The sequence below is a fragment of the Grus americana genome, chromosome 11, assembly GCF_028858705.1.
Source record: "Grus americana isolate bGruAme1 chromosome 11, bGruAme1.mat, whole genome shotgun sequence".
Lineage (NCBI taxonomy): Eukaryota > Metazoa > Chordata > Aves > Gruiformes > Gruidae > Grus > Grus americana.
The window spans coordinates 7,842,699-7,865,057 of NC_072862.1; the positions used below are offsets into that span (position 1 = coordinate 7,842,699).

A 22,359-nucleotide genomic window follows, 5' to 3' on the forward strand; every position below is an offset into this window, starting at 1 on the left:
AAACATCCCTTTCGTAGCATTAGCATTGAACATTAGCATTAGAAACGTGGCATTTTTCACTGTATTTGGTAGTTACCAAACTTGATTTATGGCAGGGCTATATTCCTGCAGTGTAAATTATTCTCTCTCGTAAAGCTTGTATTGCATAGCTAATTTTTTTTGCTAGCGCAGTGATACTCTTGTTATGCAAATCACGATGATGAGGAGAAAAGTTGGGCAGGGACAAGGTAGGGGGTTTTCTTCTTGATGGTGCTCCTCACGCCTGTATAGGCTTGCCTCTCTTGCTGCAAATTATTCTGGTATGTTTTCTTGTTCTTTCTCCAGCCTGGAAAAGATCAAGTTCCATTTATTTTTTTAGATAATATTTGTTGTTTATTAGAAATTCTTTGGCAATGGATTATACAGAATCAAGGGGACTGCTTTGTCACCACCATCCTCCCGTCCCCTGCCCCCCCCAGCAGCACTAATGGCCATTAGCGTTAATTATTTAAAGTTCCTTGTTTTGCACACGGAAAGCAGCGATCAATGTGCAATGCCGGGTACATGGTTGTGTACCCCCGACTCCAGTACTTCACCCCTCATCTTTCAAAGTGTCTGTTTTCTTTGATACAGCCTTTGGTTTTTATTCAGCACAGTGTAAGCAGCACTATTTAGAAAGCTTGTGGGTTTTTTTTTTTCCAGGCAGGGGCATTTTCTCTGTAAACGTTAACCTTGTGACTCAGTCTGAAAGGTTTCTTTTCCTGTGGTTTTATTCATCCCCCTTTAATTTTCAGCTGTTGTGCATTCTGGGCTGCAGACAACATAACGGTGAAACCAAATGGGCGACATTTTCACTTAGGCTCACCTATGGCTTTTTCTTGCCATAGGATATGGACAGTCCACAAGGTGTCCAGACTAGAAGTGTTAAGCAGTCATGAGATGTGAAGATCTAGACACAGTTATTCTTTTCCTTCATGTGCAAAAACACCCCAAACCTGAAAAATGTTGAGCAGTAGCCACAGATGTTGTAAGAAACGAGATGATAGTCTCGCTTCTAGACTGGCTCTTTGCAGTTTCAAGCGCCTTTATCTGATGGGTAGATTGTGCAAACTAGTGCTGAATTCTTCTAACTTCAGTTGAAATCCCATGGAAATTTTTTGTTTGTTTGTTTCGGGGTTTGCGTATTTTGTTTGTTTGTTTGTTTTTTGGTTTTTTGGGGTTTTTTTTGTGGTGGAGGGAGAGGCGTTCACCCCAACTGGCCTTCACATAACCAAGCTGTTCAAATGGGTTGACTGGATGACTCCTGTGGTGCCTAGAAACAGGTCTTCCTTAAGATTCAACTTCTGACTATTTTGATCCACTGTCTCTAAAACGCGGGGCTGTGGAACAGGGCATGATGTGTCTGGTGTCCATATAGGCAATTTTTGAGCATTTGTGGCCTTCTGAGCTCTCACCAGAATCAGGCCCAGGCTATGGTATGGATTTTTAGTCGCATTCTCTATATGCTCAGTAAAACAGAATTTGCCATGTGTTGTGGTCTTCCAATGTTACTTTAGTTGCATAAAGACAAAAGATTTGAGAAAATGGTTCTGTAAAAATTGAGGACCACTGCATGATAGAAACAGCAGCGCTTAGCGTCGCAGTTTTGTCCCCCATGGGTTCTTCCACGAACTCGTCGTAGGTAGGGTTAGGGAGCTTACAGCTTCCCAGCTCCAAACATCTTACCACACAGGACTGCAAAATTAACACATGCCAAATAATATGAAATAAGCTGGGTTGTGGCCTTACTTCATGGACCACATCACTCACAGCATACTACAGTGGCACACAACAGAAATGCTGCAGCTGATGGGTAATGGCATTAAGAGTGCTGAAGTCATGGTACAAAACTTGCTTAATGATTTGCATTTTTTCCCCTATGTTACAAAATGTAGTTGAGCAGATGGATGCAGCCAGCTGTACATAGAGCTTTAGGGAGTACTGGGGAGAAAAGAGAGAGGTTTTTGTTAAGATAAATGTAATAATCTCTGTGATAATTAGTTTAATTTAGATCCCTGCATCTGACTCATTTTTGACTAACCTTGTATGAAGCCTTTCTTGCCTTGCTGACGAGTCTGTGAATTTAGTTTGATTACAATCCCTTTTTTTGTGCTCGTGGATTGCTCACTGATCACTGATATTTTTCATTAAGCAGTTGCTTTATTACATTGTTATTTAGAGGGGAGTAATTTGTGTTTTCTAATTAATTTAATTCCAGGCACATTTAGTAAGTAGCTACAATGAGCCCATTCAAGGGGTTTTAGGTCATATTGACATTGTTTACCAGATGTGCTCATTTGTTTTAAAACACTGTTAACTCTGTGATGACAACAGCCCCGTTTGGTTGCTTGATTCTTCCACCTTCTCTAATCTGCACCTCCAAAACCCCCCACATTTAGAAGATGCATTTCAAGTACCAGTGAGAGATGTCCATAGGCATAACACCACAGAGGAATTATATTGCAAACAGTGTCGATATAAACTATTACAATTCCATTGTGGAATTTGAGGGCAGAGCAGCAGAGAAGCCTTTTGGCTTCTCTTAGCCAGGGATGTGAATGCTGTTTCTCCGACTACTAGAATACTGGACAATGCCAAAGAGGTGCAAACTGGGTGTTAAGTCTGTGCTTGGCCCATTTACCTCTGAAAAACTTGCAGTGAGGGTTCAGGAGAGAACGGGGCAGCCAGGAGGATGAGCATACCAAGCAAAGCACAGCATGAGATGGGACACATTAATGTAATCAAAAGGTTGTAATTCATACTTGTCACCATCCCAAATTCATAGGCTCGGGCAATTGTTTTTGCCAGAAGCTTTTCGGAAAAAGCTCGGCATTTTCTTGCTAGTGGTGCTCCCAGCATTTGGGGGTTACTCAAGCGCTTTGTGTTCATCGCTGTTAAATACTATGTCCATTCCATCATCTGAGCATGAAAACTACTTATTATACCTATCATTTGCTCATTTGGCCTGCTGCGTCAAGAACTGGAGTTTTAAAATGAGACCCTAATTAGATGGATAAATAACATTTTTACAGGAAAATGTACAGACAGGTTATTCCCCTGACTATAAGCTTGTCCCATGAAAAACTACCAACATTTGTTAACATGTTCTGCAGTCGCTTATTTTGGTAAAAAGTCAATTATTGCTTGTTCTGCAGCAAAGTCTGGCACAGAGCAGTGACACTGTAAGATTCATCGGCCTCTGAAGGACCCGCCAGACAATGGCCTTGATGTGTTTTCCATTGTTTTTCAACTGTTCTCCATCTTTTTTGGATTGGAACAGCCAAAATTAATGACAAACTTTGAAGGAGAGATTTGTTCAGTAGTTCTTACTGAGTAAATTTTAACATTTAATGCTTGTGATGTAATAAACTGAATCCTGGTACAATTTGAACCAACAGCCCAGCTGCATCTCAGCTTTATTTTTTGTGGGGAACATTTAAATTGCTGTAATACCTCTTCTGGCTCATGTTGGTCTGTTAAGGGTGCGTGCATGCATGGGGATCTGTGCTACCTATTGATTTAATAGGAAAGAGCATCTCTTGGAAAGGGAGAGTAAACGTGTGTGCATGGATGCAGAAGGGGGGAGAGAGAGAGAGGGAGAATCTCTATCTGTGTGTTTATCTCTGTGATAAATGATGCCTGTTAAAAATGTGACTTGCCGTGCACATTATTAGTGCTTTCCTCTTTAAGTGTGTTATACAAACACAGTCCACCGTCAGCAGAAATGAAGCTGCGGTCTTGATTGTTTAGTTCAAACAGTTTTGATGTTTCATTGTCCCTCGATCAATCAGTGCCTGGAGGGGTATCAGCTATTGGCTGGGAATGCATCAGAGTGATGTGCAGAGCACAGATATTCCTCAAAAGCTGAAAATATTTCATTTAAAATGCTCCAAGTATGTGAAGTATATGAGTTGGCATCCGAGTCTGTGAACAGGCAGCAAAGTGAGCTCTGTTTATCATTTTTAATTGTGGCTCTTCCCTGTTCAGAACTAACATCTCCCAAATTACCTTAAAATGAGCTGCTTCCTAGACAGATTTGTAATTCACTTGCATCGCTTATTTTATTCTACGTGTAAAAGTTAGACGAGGGCATGGGTTTTAGCACAAACAAAATACATAAAGTAGAAAACATAATGCAGCATAAATGCCACATAAATCACATCCTAAAGACAAAAGCAGATTTCAAACATCTGAATTACTGAGCACTTAATGTGGAGTGTAATCTTCTGGTTTGGTTTATGTTTGTTTTCTGGAGTGCCACACAGAGCAAAATATGGGGAGTTCCCTCTCCTCCAACAGTGGAGGAGAAGGAAGGTGATTTGCAGAACGCCCAGGAAAGAGCTTTTCCTGCGTTGTAGGTAAATCCCCCAGCCAAGTGTCTCCTTTGCTGCTGGGAATTGAGCTATATGCAGAAGTAGTTGATAGGAATCCCACTTGATTTTTCTTGCTCACCACAGAGCAAGAGGCTGCTCCAAAATGCAAAATTGTCCTTGAAGAAACCTTCTCTTGTGCCCTCCCAGTTGTTTCTTCCTTTGCATCGACTGCAACCTGTGTAAGCCCCCCTTCTCCAAGCTCCCTAGCATTTCCCCCCCAAGGGTCAGGACACTTGCAGTGCTGTTTTAAAGCCTCAGCTGTCTGAAATTGTAACTAACAGATAAAATCTCCGGCTTCAAAGATTTACACCTAGGATGGACAGGTAGGAAAACGTGTGTTTTCTCAGTAAGATTCACATTTTTAGGGATAAAAGCTTATTCCTCTGCATGCTTTTGTTTTCCTTTGCCCAGCCCGCGTCTCCCGGCTCAAGCCGATGCACATTTTCCTTAGAAAAATCGATTTCTAGAGAAATACTTTTTAAAAAATCAACCTGTTCCCCCTGCGCCGCCACGATTGGTCCGATAAAATCGCCGAGCCGACCGCGTCAAAAGGAAATAGCCTCGGCTTAATTGTAAGCTGAGTCTCCCGTAATCCAGGGGAACATTTGAGATTCTGCCCGAGCGCTGGGTTTCGGCGGCCGCTGAGGGCTGTGGGTTTCTCTCCCAGCCTCCCGGCTGCTGCAGCACAAGTCAGCATAGCTAATGCAGATAGAGCTCTCCCCCCCGCTCCCTCTTCCCCGCTCCCGTCTCTCGCTCGCTCTCCCTCTCCCTGTGCTTTGATTCGATATGAACAGACTGGTAACTCCGATGCGAGAGCGAAAGCTGACATAACTCTGCAGATGGCTACGTTCGGATGATACACCTAGGGATTTTTCTTTAAGGGGAGGTAACGTTTAGATGCTAATGTTTATTTTTCCCTTGTTGCCATTTTTCAGGACTGCCGGTCCCAAAGAAGAGCCCAAAGTCGGTAAGCACTTTTCAGCTACTATTTTTGTCTGTTTGTCTGCTTTGAAGGAGAAAGGCATGAGTTCAGCTTGTTTTCTTTGTGGGTCTCGATTGTTTTAAGTTGTCTTTCTGTTGCAACCATGATTACCTTGCACGGCTCCCGCTGCATGGGGAGATGAAAGAGAAATGCAGTACGGAAGGGGGACTTGTTTGCAAATAAAGCCTCAGGTTTACAGATCCTCTTCCCTGACAGATGAGCTTCTCTGTCATTTAACTTACCAAAAAAAAAAAGCTATTGTTTCCTTTTGGAAAGATGGGAGGCTCCACCTTCGTGCCAGATAGCAATTCCTGTCGGGTGCTCGTAGGCACCAACCTTTTCCATTAACTCCCTGAGTTTTCTCGAGTACCCTCGGCTGAATTATTAACAGAATGGGAAAGCATGCACCTTGTTGAGAGAGACAAAGCACGAACGGAGCATGATCACAGTTCCCACGGAATACAGTTAGCTGTCCGAGTGCTCGCTCTGGAGGCATTTTCATACTGAGCAGGATTGTGCTGCAGGTGTGTTTTAAAAAAGAAAAACCAAAACAGAACAGTATTCTCTTGCCCTTCTGATCTTATTTCCATGTAAAGCTGTAACCTGGATGACTTGTTAGCTAATAGCATGGAAGCCGTGATCTAAAGTATCATTAAAGCTCCGTGCATGATATTGTGGAAGAAATTAACGTGCTATTTGTATGCAACAGAAAGAAATGTTTTATTTTTAAAGGAAATGGAATACTTAAAACCTGAAAGTTTCCAGTTATCTGTTGACAGGAAGGGGAAAAAAAGAGATTTCTCTCCCAATAGCTTTGGGGAAGCAAAGCAAGTGAGGTCTTTGCCGTGTTGTAAGACGGTGCGAAACTTCGCCGACAGTCCCCGACGGGTGCCAAAAACTGCAGCTGGGCACAGCTCACCTCGCTGCAAACCTGGGCGAGAGGTTTATGAAGGGGCTGAGCAGAAGGCTCCTGCTTTTAATATGAGTTCTCTGTTCATCCAAAAAGAAAGCCCTGAAATAATTAATGTGATTCTGATGGCTTAGGGCAGCGCTGATTAAAGTCACGTGAGCCCGGGCCTCTACCATTGTCAGCTCGCATTAATGTTGAGAGGCAGAAGTGCGGGGTGTGCTCCCTCGCAGATCACAGGCATGTCAGACCCTGCGCACTCGCTTCTGTCTCATACGCTGAGATTATTTCAGCCTTCAGTAAAACAGAAGCAAGCGTGTAAAATACGTACGTGTCTGGCACGTTTCTTTTATCTGCCTGCACTTTTTTCCCTGGTCGGAGCAGGAGTCACTGCACTTGATCCGGACTCCAACTCCTGTCATTAAACCAGCCCCGATCAATGAGTCTCGGTCTTTTCAAAGCATGGAGGCTCCCACTTTGCCACACACACATTCGGCATCAGGAAAAGAGGGATCCAGCTGTGTCAGACACCTCTCTGGTTGGCAGCGACGCACCATGAAAATCTGAGCACCATCTAAACCCATATCAGGATAACCCTGCCCTGGCGAACAGAGACTGCTTGCAAACAGGTGTAGCTCTGCAACAGCAGATTTCTCCCTACTATTTGCTTTGATGAGCCGGTCAGCCTTGGGAAAGCAGTCCCATTCCTTCGCATGCCTCTCCTGAATCCCTTTCACCTTGGTTTAGGGTCCCTCCAGTAATTTTCACTACGGCCCTAGGCGGTGCTGTTGCCTCTAAAGCACAGGGTTCACAAGAAGCAGAGTCTCCTATTCCCCCTGCCTGCACACCGGATCATTTGCATTGGCAATTAGCAGCGATGTTTTACACTGCCGCATTGTGCGGCAGCTTTAATGACTGACGGACCGACTGCTCTCGGAGGGGCAGAGCAGAGCCTGTCGGAGCCGGCACAGCCGCTCCTTCATTCCCAGGCATCTGTGATGTGCAACCCTGGAGCAAAGCGCCTCGGGGCACCCCTGTGCAGAGGAGGAAACTGTCCTTGGGGCCATCTGGGATGGATTTACACCAACACCGGAGCTCGTGTGGTCATGGCGATGGTCAAAAGCATAAAAGAGTGGTATTGCCTAACACCTTCCTTCCTCCGTTTAGCTGCAGGGCTGTTGTTCGGCTGCAGGGTGGGGGGACCCGGCCCTCTTGGCCGTGAAGATTCCCACTTGCTCTTGTCCTGGCAGAGGAGAGCCAGGACCTGCCCCACTGGCACGCTCCTCGGCTGGGATGCTGTCTCGCAGCTCCCTGCCCCGGCATTTCCCAGGGATGGTTTGCTGCACTTGCAGCTATTGGGTGAATGTGGGTGCTGCCAGCTGAGCTGTGCACCCACGGGCTGTCCCCAGCACCGTACGAGTGGCCATGGGGCTTGGGTTGAATGTGCTGCTTCTTTCCCCAGCTCCCTTTGCCTGAAGCAGGGGGACTGTTTTCCAGCATTCCTTGATGAATAAATTTGCTGCAGGTGGAGGACAGCATACATCCAGGCCAGGAGTAGTTGGCCCAATCTTGTGCTCGTTCTTTGCTTCTGCTGCATCGGGGAAAACACGAGCTGAGGTCTCCATCCTCCTCTGCTTTGCTCAGCGCAGTGATGAACCCTCTTGTTACCTCGTGTCCTTTCCCGGAGCCTGGACACGCTCCTGACTTACGCCAATGGCTTTCTCTTTCTCAGACAAGCCCTATTTTTAGCTATCAGCCCCGATCTCGTATTCCCGAAAGGCCAACTTCAGGCTGTTGGATACCTCCCGGCTGGGAGGAGATGTGTTAGCCCCTTGGAGAGTTTTGTCACTGTGACACCGTCTGGGAATATTTTTCTCCCTTGAGCTCAGTTTTCCTGGACTGTATTTTTCAGCCTGTGTGTATCTTCTGATGAGCTTTGCTCTTTTTCTCAGTTTTTAAGGAGACACTTTCAAACTTGGTGGAAGAGCCAAATTAGTAAAATAAGTTTGCGGCCATACATGGGACTGGGCACTTCCAAGTCCTTTCTTCCCCCTTTCCCCCCACCAAGGATACACTCACAGCAGCTCTCTCTGCTGCTTGTTTGTTTTCAGTCTCCCATTGATTTTCTTTAGATGAAAATGGATAATATTTTTGCATTGACTGTCTGTGGATCTACATTTTCAGTGTGCAAGTTCTCTCTGGTATAGCAGTTTTCCCAGCAATTATCCTAGTGTAACATGGATGAGAACAAACTTTCTTTTTCTTTTTTTTTTTTCTTCCCCCCCCCCCCATGTTGCTTGTATCAAAATACTCCACAAGGGGGCAAAGATTCCCATTTCTAGCTCAGTTTTCTGTTGCTGCCAGGACCAGCTTCTCCAAAATGCTCTAGAGCACAAAATCTGCAGCTAGATCATCAGAAGACAGGATCACTGCAGGGGGAAGAAAGTGGTAAGGTCTTCCAAAAATCTAATTTTTCTTTTGGGTGTAAATAAGTACATTGTCAGCATAGCTGAATTGTGGCCAAAAATGCAATTCCTCTGCACAGCCTGTCCCTGACAAGAGACTTGCCACGTATTTCGGGTGGATAGGCGGCACTTGGGGCTCTGCTGATGTCCTTTTTGTCAGGAGGAGAGGTAGGTTCCGTAGCATCAGTGTTCGTACGACACATCCCTCTTCTTTCAGAGACCATTTTTTTCTCCCCACCTTGAAATGCAGTGGGAGGAAACCACAGCAACTCTTCCCTCTTGCAGTTTAGTGCCTGGAGAATCCCGTGCCAAAGAGCTTTGGTGTCCGTTTGTGCCGCAGGACATGCTCCCTGCCGCCGTCGCCTCTTCTGCTGCGGGTTTCTCTCTGCCTGACACAGACATACACGACATGCTAATAATTAGTGTCCCGTCTGTGCCTGCAGCCGCCTCTCAGCCAGGTCATGGGCCTCGGCTGTTTTAGCAGTCACTGTACAAAGTAATATTTAATTACTCTTTCATTTAGCATGAATGACAAACTGCTCTCTGCTATGTGGGTATCTGTAGTGTTTTCCAGGCACTTGGAGACTTTCGTAAGCAGTTTTTCTTCTGTCTCCTTTTGAAGCACAACAGCTTCAAGGTCCCTGGCTCACATCACCTGTGCTGTTTTCTTCCCTCGCCGTAATCAGAGGACGATGTAGTGCTCAGTGTGGGCTCACTCAGCCTCTCTGCTGAGGGAGAAGCTGCCTTTCAGGTTGGCAAATGCAGTGTCTGTGGCTGAAAATGGGACTGCACAGCGGGGGGGACAAATCCTGGCAGGCTGATGCATGCCCAAACCCTGATCACTGCTGCCCCCTCTTCTGCAGCGATTGCCCCCCCAGCTGCACTCAGAAATCCAAGCCACGCTGACGTTCCTTTTAACCTCAACTAGTGGGGAAAGGGCAGCTGGAAAAGACCTTCTTCCCAACAGTACCTTTTCTTCACCTTACGTTTTGCAGGATGAGCACTGCAAAGTTTCAGCAAGGGCGTCGGGAAGCTGACACAGCACATGCATCCCTAAACTGCATCTCGAACCTAGGGCTTGGGTAGGGCACGAGAAGCTCCAGCTTTCCTGGTAGTTATTTTTTCATGGCTGCAATACAGTACCAAGGTGATTATTTTTTCCCATCACCTGTATTTAAGTGTGCAGTCTGCCTAAATGGACTCAAGGCTGCCATCGTAGTCTTGATTTCTAGGCACTTTTGGTTGAGAGAGAGTATTTCTGGCAAGCTGTTTATGCTTATCACCGGTTCTGGAGCAGACCGTAGACTCTGGAGGCTCAAGGGTGCTCTTGCTGACTTGGGTAGTTCAGTGCCCCATGCTCTTGTAGCTACTGTCAGAAGTCTGTCACCAAACAGCGCCATGCTCATCTGGCCCTGATTTAGCTGCCTTCCTGCCCACATGTGAGCTGATAGAGGCAGACAGTCAGATCCAGACCCAGGAGGATCGGCCCTAAAGCTAGGAATGAGCCAGTAGACAGAGAAGCCAACCTTTCATTGGTGTATCATCAGCTCAGGTCTCTTGGGAAAGCTCCACCTTTGCATGAAGGCACAAACTTCTTCATCTGGGCAGTCCCCATTGCAGGAGCATCGTGGAGAGCAGGGCGATCAGACCTCTGCAAGTCGTGGTCCTGCTGATGTGCTGAAGCTGCTCCAGCACATCTAAAATTTTGGCCCCAAACCTTTTTGGCCTCATCTGGTGATGTGAAATTCGATTAATATTGTCTTGAATTAATTTAATTACATATATTCATTATTTTCATGGTTCTGTTCCCCTTTCTCTGTTCCCCTCTTCAACTCCTAAACTGAGAAGTTTCAGGCTTTTTAAAGGAGTTTGGAAAAGCAACTGTCCCTCTGAAGAAGCTTTCCCGTATCTCTTGCAAAATATCTGTGTATTTGCAATTGCAACTCTAGTTTAATTAGAGGTGGTTTTGCTTGAGATATGCTGACACTGCCATTTGCAACCCAAATACAAAACAGAATTCATAGTTTGTTCGATATTTAGACCTTTCGTATCATAAAGTGAGAACATTTAAAAAAATTGTTTCTTTTTAAATCGGAAAGTTTTCAGAGAGTCCTCAACATTTCCCCGAGGGCTGAATAAAGCTTCACATTTTAATCCCTGTACTCCAACTTCTGTAAACCAGCTATTTCCAGTGAGATTGGCCTGAAGTTTCACAGGATGCTTTTAGTTATTTTAGTAGGTCGGCCAAACAAACAAAACAATCCAGATGGCTGGACTGAGAGTTGTAAAGTGTGGTTTTTGGGGTTTTTTTTTTTTTATTTTTAAGTTACAAAGGAGTGATTATCCACAGCATAGACGTTTTAAAACTGCTTCATTTAAAAACTGAAGGGCTGCATGTGAATTAGCTTCTTATACCACTTAAAAATCTAAAAATGTTTGAAATTGGTTCAGATATTTGTATTTGAAAGTCTGCAGATGAGTAATCACAGCAGGTATGCTTTGTTCAAAATTGCTTTAAAGGACAAAGGCAATTCCACGTTCTAGTCGATCGAGATATCATTTAAAAAAATGCCGGTAGTGGATCAACAACTCAAATGTAAGGCTGTGAGGTCAAAATCATTTGGGATGTTGGAGCTGTTTTTTTTTTTCAGTGTAAACCTAAAAATATTCGCAACTTAGAACCAGAAAAGGTAATTGTTAAGACTCAGAAACAGGGCACTGGTACGTTGGCTTTCTCCTCTGTAATTGATTCAGCCCTGCTGTGATGGAGCATTGGCCGCCTGGAGCTCTGCCTTCAGAGAGAAGGAGGGGGTCCCCAGACCTGTGTGCACCCCAGCCCCTCACGCTGATCTGCTCCGTGTTTACTGCTGGCTTTTCTCCCAACCCCTGCTTGGTTTGCTACAGAGGAGTCCCTGAAAGCAGAGACTCCTGTTGCAATGTTTCTGGGCACCCCCTGCCAGCGGGAGGCTTTACATTTTTGTCCGAGGTTTCTTGGGGCTAGTGGCTCACCCCTTTTAACCAGGAAATTCTGGATGTTGTAAAAACAACCTGTAGGATGCTATTTTTCCGGCCGCCCTCCGCGTCATAGCAGTCCCGGGAATGTGCCAGTTCCCTGTGCCAGAGCAGGTGGGAGATTGGACTCGACCTTGATGCCAATGCGAGGTCATCTCAAAAGAGCATTAAAAAGCATTTGCTGCACAGTTTGGGGAGCTCTTGTTGAAGGAGGATTTTGCTGCATATTGAGTAGTACAAATCCTGGCAATGCAAATGTGACTTGTGCTTCATTTGAGCACACCGTTGTGAATTTGAGTTAAGAATTATGTACCCTGCTTAGCTAAACATTGAGCAGACAGAGCTCTTGACATACTGCTTTTGGATAAGCCTTGAATTTAGGCGGACGTATTTTTTCCTGTTTTAATATGCCGAATTAAAACAAGGAAATCAAACTGCAAATAGATGTTTTCACATTTGCGAAGGTCTGCTGTAATCAATCCTGTGGATGCTCTGGGAAGCAGAGACATGAAAGTGGTACTCTGTTGTCCACCCACTCGTGATGTGGGGGTTGCGAGAGCTGCAGAGGAAAAATGATCTTTCATAGTAAGGGCTGCGCTTGAGTCTGTTTCAGACAGACTGTTTAAGTTTTCGCAGTGAAATCTGGTAGTTTTTCCTTTCTCTTGCAGGCTCAAGTTAGACCCTGATGTTATCTGAGTAGAAGGTTGTTGAGTTTTTCTGCCTTAATGTAGGAAAAAATAAGTGCACTGAAACTAGTAACCTATAATGAGTTTAGATTTGTTTTGTGTGTGACATGGAGAACTGCATATTTTTTTTATGATAAATGACTTTGTTTTGCATATCTCTTTCTGTCAGTCTGCCTATCAAAATCTGTCATCGGGGAATTTAACTGTACCCAGCATTAACTGGTGGCAGCAAAACTGTGATTTATATATTTACTTATGTGCATGCAGAAACCCTGATCAAAGAAGGGATAAAAATTGATGGAAAACACCCACTCAAAGACCAATAACCGTCTGTTCTCTCTCTTTCCACTCGCTTTCTTCCTTACAGCAACCACTTGAAAGGAAAGACAGCCAAAACAGTTCTCAGCATAGCGTCTCCAGCCACCGCAGCGGGCACACCGCTTCCCCCGTTCACAGTACGCAGGTGCTGCCGGACTACGCTGCTGCGGAGGCGCCGGCTGCGGATCAACCGGACAGTTCTGGGCAGAAAAAGCCAGATCCATTCAAAATCTGGGCCCAGTCCAGGAGCATGTATGAAAGCCGACGTGAGTATGAAGCAGGTGTGGTTGCTAAGGCTACGGCTCTGGCAGCTGCTCTCTGTATATTTTCTTTGCGAAGAACTGAATCTTTTAGATTTATGTTGAAAATATAAGGCTTCAGTTTGTTAATTTGCTATCCGTCGATGATATCTACTTGATAGAGGTGCAGGTTCCTCTCTGATGAGGAATAATTTAGATCATCTCTAGGAAAGAGCACTTAGACCAAAGCTTAATAAAAAAAAAAATCCCTTTAAAATTAAAGACCATCTTTTCCCCTCTTTTTTTATTTTGCTTTTACATTAGGCTGAAGGAGAATTTCCAAGTTTGTTATCCAGATCCTAAACTCTTTTTTACGGTTAAGGCTAATTGTCTGATATGCATAGAAATTTCAGTAAGGAGGGGAAGTATTTAGTTTGCTTAAATTCTTATCAGATGCTTTCCAGTCTCACTCTGGGGAGGAGGAAATCCAGCTGAGCCATTTTATTTTGACCAGAGTGGACACTTTAACAATGCAGATATCAAATGCATATTGTGAGTGGCTTTTATGGCAATTAATAATCTGCACACTTGGCTAATAGTTCAGCGGGGCTTTGACTCTGCTCCAAGGCTATAAATATGGTTTCAATCAGTTTCTTCTCTGCAAACAAAATAAACATGCTGGCTTTGCTTTAATTGCACTGCTGAAGATGATCAAATCTGTAAAAGCTTCTTAAAAAAAGAGACTATTGGGCTCATTTTCAAAAGCAATAGTTACTTTACTTACAGGGAAAGGAGCTTCAAAGTTTTGGTGCTGTAAGAGTGTCACCTGGAGTTTGATTTTGTCGTGCTAACTGGAAATTGGTAAAACCAGTATGAAATGAACATTAGCCCGGAATGAAAAATGGTAGGACTGGTTTTTTCTGACCAAATGAATCACTTTCAAATCTTATGTCCTGGAAAAATTAAATCATGAGTCACAGTTTCTTGGCTGAAGATGCATCTCTTCAGATTGAATGTCTCGGCAATGCTGTTTGTAGGTGTCTCAGCTTCTGTGCGCTGCGTTCCTTCCCTTCCCGGGGATTAGGCATAATGACCCTGTGGGCTCTTGGGCTAGGTCATGCTGATCTACAGAGAACTGCAGTGACAAACTTGGACATGCATCTTGTTGAAATAGGAAAAAGGGGCAGAGACCCAAGGGACAGTGGCTCTTCAGCCCTGCAGAGCTGCAGGCAGAGCTTCTTCTACCTGGACGGACAAGGCTGAGGCCATCACCATCCCATGGCACCGGCATCACTCTTGCTCAGCTCACATGGTTCCCTTAGGCACTGTGCTGGCATTACCTCTGACCCCCTTGCAGCTACTTAGCTAATTTCTAATTAACTGTTTAACTCATACTATTTAGTCATTAGTATCAGCTTAGCAGCCTTAACTCCTGCCTGTCTTTCCCAATAAAACCCAAAGCTGAGCTGGAGAAATCCTGAAGTGCACAGGCAGGTACTTGCCCTTCTGTGTCCACCTCCAACACCATGAGCTAAATCCTCCCTCTTTCCTCGATGGCTGCAGGTATCTTGTAGTGGTTTTATCCTTCTCTGTGATTCGAGTCTTTCCAGAGGCATTTTCACTGTCTATTGAGCTGCTGGTTTCCCACTCCCCATCTCTCCCTGTGCCACAATCGTCTCTGCTTGGGCCTTTTGCTAGACTGGGATCTGCTACACCCCTTCAGCTTCCCTGCCTCACCTTTCCGTGCTCCAGCATCTCTGTGGTGGGGTTGATCCTCTTCTGTTGTTTCAATCCTTACCTCCTACCTCTCCACCAGATGACACCTGCCTGTTTGAATGTCAGTGCTTTTCTACCACCTTTTTGTCCCATTGCTGTTTCCTTCCCAGGAAGGTGTTTTCTGAGATTTCTTGGTTTCATGGATTAGAGGGTTTTTGGACAATGGCAGAAGTATGATATGGTCATGTCTCCTCGCAAGCACATGCCACTAGAAGTGTCCAAGAGCCTATGAATTTCTGACCCTAAGCTGGAGTGAAACACATTCCCTGGACTCTTACCTTGTGACATGGCTTTGCTATGCCTGATGAAAGGTGAAGAAAAACAGGAAAGATGAAGTCTAAGTGAAAAAGGGCAGTTGGAAATGCTCTGTCTCCTGTCGCAGTCTGATCCCAAAGTGTGACTGGTGGTTTTATTAGAGGTCAGTGGTCAGCTCTTGCTTCTTCCTTCACTAAGCCCTCACCTTTCATCCCTCTCACCGATCTCATAAATGGAAACTGTGGTTCACAGCTGAAACACAGCGCCTCTTCTGCCCTGGGAGCTTGGGGTGAGCAACCATGTTTCTCTCCCATGTTTGGTCTGCATTGAAAGTGGGCAACCGGTGGCTGCTCTGTTGTGAACATGAATCATCCCTTTGACACGCGCTTCCCAGTGTTGCCCAAGCACCGTCTGCGTGGCTCTTGGACCACTTGTAGGAAGCTCTGCTGACATGGAGCACCACAGACTGCAGGATGGGAGAAACCATTCCCTGGGTCTCCAAACACTGTCTGTCTGCTCCACGTGTGCTGTTCTTCATGTTTTTACCCAGCTGCAGTTCAGTGTAACTCCAGTGCCTTCTTTGGCTGGTGGTGATACAGTCATATAATTGCTTCCTTCTTTGCTCGAGCACCCCTTCCCTTTGGCTTTGGGACTGAGGTTAGCATCCCCTCTCCCATGACATCCATAGCTCTGGGTGCTAGGTGTGTCTCGCTCTGCATTCTTCTGATGAAGACGTGAGCAGCATGAAACGAATATCTAAAGTACAGCAGGAGGATGCTCCCTTAGTGCCAGTGCTGAGATTGGCTGATGCATCCTGTAACTGGGGCATTTGGTGGGTCCTAGAAGCCCCCACTGCCTGAGGACCCCCAGCTCAGCTCTCCCTGCTGTCCAGTCCAGGGCTTGCTCTATGTTGATTCATGGCCTTAAACTTTAATAAACCTGAAAAGGATTATAAAATATTCTTTTGAGAGGCAGGGTTTTGAATCCCCAACAAGTGGACTGAAAAACAGCAACAACCCTTTGTGCTGAAGTATGTGATGAAGTTAAAAAAGACAGAATTTTAGAGCATTAGATCATCCTCAGGGTTTTATTTCATCCCATTTGTGAAATTGTTGAGTATAAAGAGAACATAGTGCAATTTTTCAAGTGCAGCTGACACAAAAAGATGAATTCATTAGCCTCAGCCCAGACAGATTTTTTTTTCATCTAAAAATAATAATATAAAAAGGTTTCATTCAATATACGAATACATCGTCTCCAAGATGTTTCTAGGAAGTACTGAATCTATAATGACCACCTACTGCCTTTTTCACTGGGAGTGCATCCCACTGTTATTAACATTAATAATAATAATGATGTAGACATAGAAAGCACACAGGCAATATTTTAATTTTTTAGAATTGGTAAAATGCATTCTTCCTTTCTTTGAGTATTGTTTGGATCAGTATTTCATAAAAAAAAGACTATATTTGACTTAGTGACTTGTCTCACTGAAGCCAATGGTAGAGCAGAATTTGGTTCAAAAGCACCAGAGAATCCATAATTTTGTAAAAGCATGTAATTTTTATTTATCCAATGCATCTTAATATCAGGAAGTACTCGGATTCTGCGGAGGAGAGCCACAGACGCTGCCTCTTTAGGGGAAGAAAAAACAAAAAAAGAAGAAAAATTAAGCTTGAATTAATAATGGAAAGCTCAGCAATGGCTCCACAACTATGTCTGGACTCTGGTTGAGTGGCAGCAGATGAGAATTGCAACTTTATTCAACAAATACAGGCTAGAGTTCTTCACATGCAGCTCCCCTGGGTGAGGGGATCAGGCTTACAAGGTGCTGAGTGCTTGGGCTCCGGTCCAAGGAAGCTTATTTTCAAGCTGTAAACCCAAAGGGACTTGGATGCTTTAAGGCTAAGGCTGAGCTCAAATGCTCTGCTGCAATCTGGCCCAGACTCAGTTCTTTGCTGGATTAAGACTTTTGGGAGTAGCTGGCTTTGTGTTGAGTGAGTCTGAGAACCGATCATTTGGTGGCGATAATAAATGCAGTCTTTGCTGGTGCTAAGTTTCAGCTGCCTGAGCTCCTGTTGATGGGTAACTCATTGCTGCTGGTGGGAGTTGTATACATGCGAATCAGAGAGGACAAACCCTTCAGGTTGAAACACTGAAGCAGTTCCAAGATCCAGGAATGACAGACGTGAAAAACACTCGGAGAAACAGTAACTGAATAGTTTATCAGAGAACCACAATTCTGAAATCTTGCACTGTTTTATTGAAAATATATTTTTATAATATGCTTTTTATTTTTCGATGTATTATTAAACTTCCTTAAAGATTAACGCAATCTGTTGTCAAATTTTTCTCATGTGGCCTGATTGCTTTGCAAAATACCGTATCCTACATATGGCCATCTGTCAAAACAGCAGTGACAAAATGAATTAATCTGAATTGCAGATGTGTTAATGAATCCCTTTGAAGGGCTTAAGCATTTAATTAAAAGTAAAGCAGAACACGATAGATAATTTTTAAAGCTTTTAAAATATTCTACGTTATTGTTAATATTTGAATTTTATTTTGAGGCACATAATTTATTTGGTAAGATATTCTCTCCCCAAATCTAATTAAAATAATACAAACAAGTCTTGACCCCAGTGTGTAGTATTCGCTCACCAGCAATTACATAGAATTTAAAAATATTTGCACAATGATAGAAAACATTAGATACTTTCTTCCTAAAATACAAAAGAAAAATACTCTCAGGAAATTGCAGCTGCCTTCTGATCAGACTGACTTTAAAGATGATAGTTAGTAAAAGCCCCTTGGTAGGGTTATGTCCTATTATTATATTAATAGGAGACAAACAGTTGGGCACACAGATGTGTCCATGCCCTTAGAGGATGTCTTGCTAAAAAGGACCGTGGTGCTTGCAGCATGTTGCGTGAGCTGCAGAGGCTGCTGAGCTGCGGACGGAGCTGGTTGGTGAGCAGGCTTTGCTGATGTCTGTCTGGCACCAGCCCGGTCCATGGCTCAGCCGAGGCATCGTGCCTTCTCCCGACCTCAGTGGCAGGACTTGATATTCTTGTCGAGAACATGCTGAAGCCATCTTTCAAAAGCTTTTCAGGCCACCAGAAGGATGGATTAAATGGAAAAGACAGAAAAACTGGAATTCTCTTGCAGTGGGATAGTTTAGAAAATGGGGCTTTCCTGCAAATATGGAATCTCGTGAGATTTATGGCTGAATCACAGGACTTTTCAACACCAAAACTCTCCATCAGCTTCAGTGAGACTATTCACTCTCAATTTCAAGTTTGTCCTTACATACTTTGCTGAATCTGGGCCTTAAAACTTTTGTACTTTGCCAAGCTATGAGTCATTGAAAGTGCTGCTGCCTCAAATGAGCTAGTGACTAAAGCAAACTCATGCTGATTATTTCTGAATCTATCTTTTGTTGAAACTGATATCACACTGGGCAGAATTTTTTTATATATATCATGTAAGATAATTGTTAAAGTTTGCATAAGAAAGTTTGATTAAAATGACCTCTAATTAAGCACTGTGTTCATTGTTCATCACCATGTATTTAGAATTTATTTTAAGATTAGAAAAAGATATTTCCATTTGGAAAACTAGCTGTGTCATGATGGTGAATTTTTTTTTGTAGAAAAGTATTTTTAAGGTGTTCTCAAAGAGATTCCTCCTCTGAGGAACCAAAAGTGTTCTTCAAATATACCTGCATGCATGTGCATAAATGTATAAATTCATATGTGTGTGTGTATTATATATCCATATGTACAGAGGCATCTGCAAATAGATGCGAAAGTTAGTATGTCGTAATCCATAGCAGCTATTGCCTTAGCAATTATATGCATGAAAGCCTAACGTGATCCAGACAGTCAAAATTAATTAAATGAACTAACAAGAAAGCAGATACATTAAGCTTTGCAAAATTGTAAAATTAATATTACAGCTATGTCACCTTCGCCTGCAACTGGACTGAGCAAGGGTGAGAGAGAGAGAGAAATCAGTTCCACCAGTTTTGGAGAATGTAAGACTGTGCCGAGAATGTATCTGTGTCTTGTGATGTCTTGTTCTGGTGTCATTGCTGCTCTGTGGCGGGGGGCTCTTCATCACCAAGGGAGTCTGGCAGGGCGATACGCCAAGGTTAGCCACGAAGGTGCAAAGTACTTGCTTTACTGTGTACTGGCTAGCAGCAGATTTCGTAGGCGGCGGTGGGGGGGGCATCATGTTCCCATTTTGTTCATCAGTCTGCCCGTGTGGCTCGTTGACAGGGCTGTGGCACTCACCTCTCCTTCCATTCCTCCTCACAGCCCCAGCAGAACTCTTCTTACCACTTTTGCAGTGCTCTCCAAATGGTCTGGTTTAATTCAGGATGAGCAGACTGGCAAGTTTTACCCGTTTGGGCTATGTGTGTGTTCTTTCAGAAAGAGTCAGACGTGCTTGAGATCAGGTCAAGGTGCAAAGATGCAATGAATGACTCCTGGAGGCCTTTTTTCATTCGTTTTCAACAAAGTTTCAGCACCGCCATGAAATTTGCCCTTTAAGTAAGAAAAGTGGCTCCTCTGAAGTACTGCTGGGTAATGGAAAACCTAAAGTAATTCTCTAGTATGGAGAGCCTCAGGGGTCCCACCTCAGCTGTATGGAAGCACAGAGGTGGATGGGGTTTTCTGGGCCATGCCAGTGAATCACCGTACTGCAGAGTTGGCGCAAAAAGCGGTAGAAGGAGTTTTGTTGGGTTGGTACTCTCGCTGTGTAAATGTTTGTTGTCTGTATGTTTGTTGTATCTGTGTTTCACCTCTCTGTAATCCTTCCAGCAGAAGGAGCGTTACATGAATGAACTTGCTTCTTTGGGTATAGACTTGTCTTTTTTTGTTGCTTTGGTTTCACACCGCGGTTACACCTCGGCTTGCCGTTATCTCCAGCAGCCGTTAATTGGCTAAATGGTACCTGAACCAGGAACATAAGGCATCGTTCAGTGAGACTGGAGAGTTGACAAATGGGAAAGTGTTGAGAGATGCCGAGGAAACGGGCCCACACTGAAGCTCTCTGCAGAAGCCATTTTGCCTCTGACAGATCCAACACGCGCTATTAATTGGTTGGGGCCAGCCTTTGCCAAAAAAGCCTGCAAAGTGCTGGAGAGATGCTTCTGAATGTGTCTGCTCTTCACGCTTTCCCTCGCTGATGGCAGTGACAAACGCCAATTAATTCATTGTCTAAGTTCTGCTGTTGTGCCACACGACTGTATGGCCTTCAGCCAGCTCGCCTGAGCAGATGAACCATGTGGGCTTCCAGCGTGTTCATCACCTGATTGTTCTGTAATTGTATCCAGACAAAAATAAGCCTCTAGTTCAGTAAGGTAATGTGCACAGGTCTTAAGCAAGCTTAGTTTGTAACTGCAAGTAATTAAAATATGAAAATATATATATAAAGCCATTTTGAAGGAAAATGTCAAAGCAGTCATCTGTGCCTTAGCGCTCACCTGTTCTTTCAGTTTTTAGTATTCCCAGGTCTTAAATTCATATTATATTTTAAACCTGTTGAGTCATTGAAGAGAGAGCAGCAGAGCTAACCAAAAGTCCTAACACTGAAAAGCACCAGATGACTAGACCCAAACCTTTGCACAATGGGCACCCACACTTATAAAATGCAATTAGAGTCCAGTCTGACACTCACTGATGTCAATGGAAAACAACCGGTTTATCTGCTCATAGATTCAGAAAACTAGATGATGTTTCATTAAACGTGTTGCATCCTGTATCTGAGTATGTACTTATTTAAATTACATTCTTGAATGATATGCTTTGGTTTCTTTACCAAAGATACAGGCAGCTGACTTGTAAAGGAACAGCTTTTTTTATCATTAATTATAAATTTTGGGAGGGGACCATTACAAAATTAGTCAATGTTACAGATACTAACCAATAAATATTAAATGAACCTGAAGTTGTCTTCTGATATGATTTAATGTTAGCAATTAATTTTGCATTTTTAAAAAAGGGATGAAAGCAAGCATGAATAAGTTAATATAAAACTTTACTGTTCAACTGCACTTCAAGGTTAGTACTTCACTGTATGTAATATTCATTGTAAAAACCTTGCTGGTGTTCCATACTAATGAGTAGGTAAGGTTGATCTTTTTTATGTTTCCAGCTGGTTTTGTCTGTTCGTTGGTTTTACAGAGCCCGTACATGAGCAAGTGAAAGTCAGGAGAGCTGCTTTGCTTTCAGTGAAGCCCTTCTGTTTTACACCGACTGGGGATCTGTCCCACAGTTATTTAAAGCAGTGTCAGTAGACAGATAGCAAACTACGCTTGTGAAAGTTAATTAAACAGTAGAAGTCATAACAAGTGGCTCTTTTGTCTCCCATGAAAGAGGAGGCAGCTGTATTGTTTCTGGCACAGTGATTCTCTGTTGTTCACGTTTATTTATTGATGATCTGGAAGAGGCTTTTGCACTGGGTAATGATGCTAATATTGATGGAAGAAAATATTATAGTGATAAACAAATGGCAAGTCACAATTAGACACATAGAAAGTAGAAACCACCATGTAATTTTTAGTAGTGAATTAAATAATAATCCTTTGGTATTTAAATCTAGAAATGTTCTTAATTATGTCTACAAATTCAAGACTGCCTCATTTAAAGAGTAAAACTGTGCAGCAGATCCCTGTACACGTACATCAGAGTAGTCCTGATTTGTGTATAAAGGTGTGGGGTTTTGATTAAAAATTACAGTTTTCCTTCTTTCCCTTCAGTTCCAGATTACCAAGAGCAGGATATCTTCCTATGGAGAAAAGAAACCGGTTTTGGATTTAGGATTCTAGGTGGAAATGAGCCTGGAGAACCTGTGAGTACATCCAGAAGTGGTCTTGTTTTAACTCACAACATCTTCCAGAATCACAGCAGTAGCATGTACAGATGTGCAGAACTGCACCATGGCATCTCTATTAAAATAACTAGAGGGCTACGTATTTATCCCGCAACTCCTTCCCACCCTCTTGTCTAAAAAGCAACCCCAAACTTCCATAATTGAAATTATTTTGACTTCTCCTGCTATTCCCTGTTTTTGTGATAGCCCAAATGAAAACATGTAAGTCTGAAATTGCCTGGACGCTGAGGAAAGGATTGTCCTGGTCATGTTTGCAAGTATTTTGATCTTAGAGTGTTAGGTTTTCTATTTGCTGAATTCTCTCCTTGAAATCTTTACCATAAATCCAGTGCCTGTGGAAGATGTCAGGCTAAAAACACGTGGTCTTTCATATGCCCCACAGATCAAAGCTACATGGTGGCAGCATAAATTTCTACATATTTCCCTGCCAA

General features: G+C 43.6%; 1 protein-coding gene across 26 annotated transcripts in view; it reads left to right on the plus strand.

Moving 5' to 3' along the window:
• Positions 1 to 22,359, plus strand: part of MAGI1 (membrane associated guanylate kinase, WW and PDZ domain containing 1) — a 352,095-nt gene that overhangs the window by 307,074 nt on the left and 22,662 nt on the right. For 20 of the 26 annotated variants that reach the window (XM_054838040.1, XM_054838041.1, XM_054838046.1 and 17 more), the window contains 4 exons: positions 5,327 to 5,358; positions 12,811 to 13,027; positions 18,990 to 19,067; positions 21,795 to 21,886. In XM_054838040.1, the coding sequence (XP_054694015.1) occupies positions 5,327 to 5,358; positions 12,811 to 13,027; positions 18,990 to 19,067; positions 21,795 to 21,886 (419 nt within the window). The remainder of the gene's footprint in view (positions 1 to 5,326; positions 5,359 to 12,810; positions 13,028 to 18,989; positions 19,068 to 21,794; positions 21,887 to 22,359) is intronic. The other 6 variants (XM_054838029.1, XM_054838028.1, XM_054838045.1 and 3 more) reach the window with 1 other exon arrangement.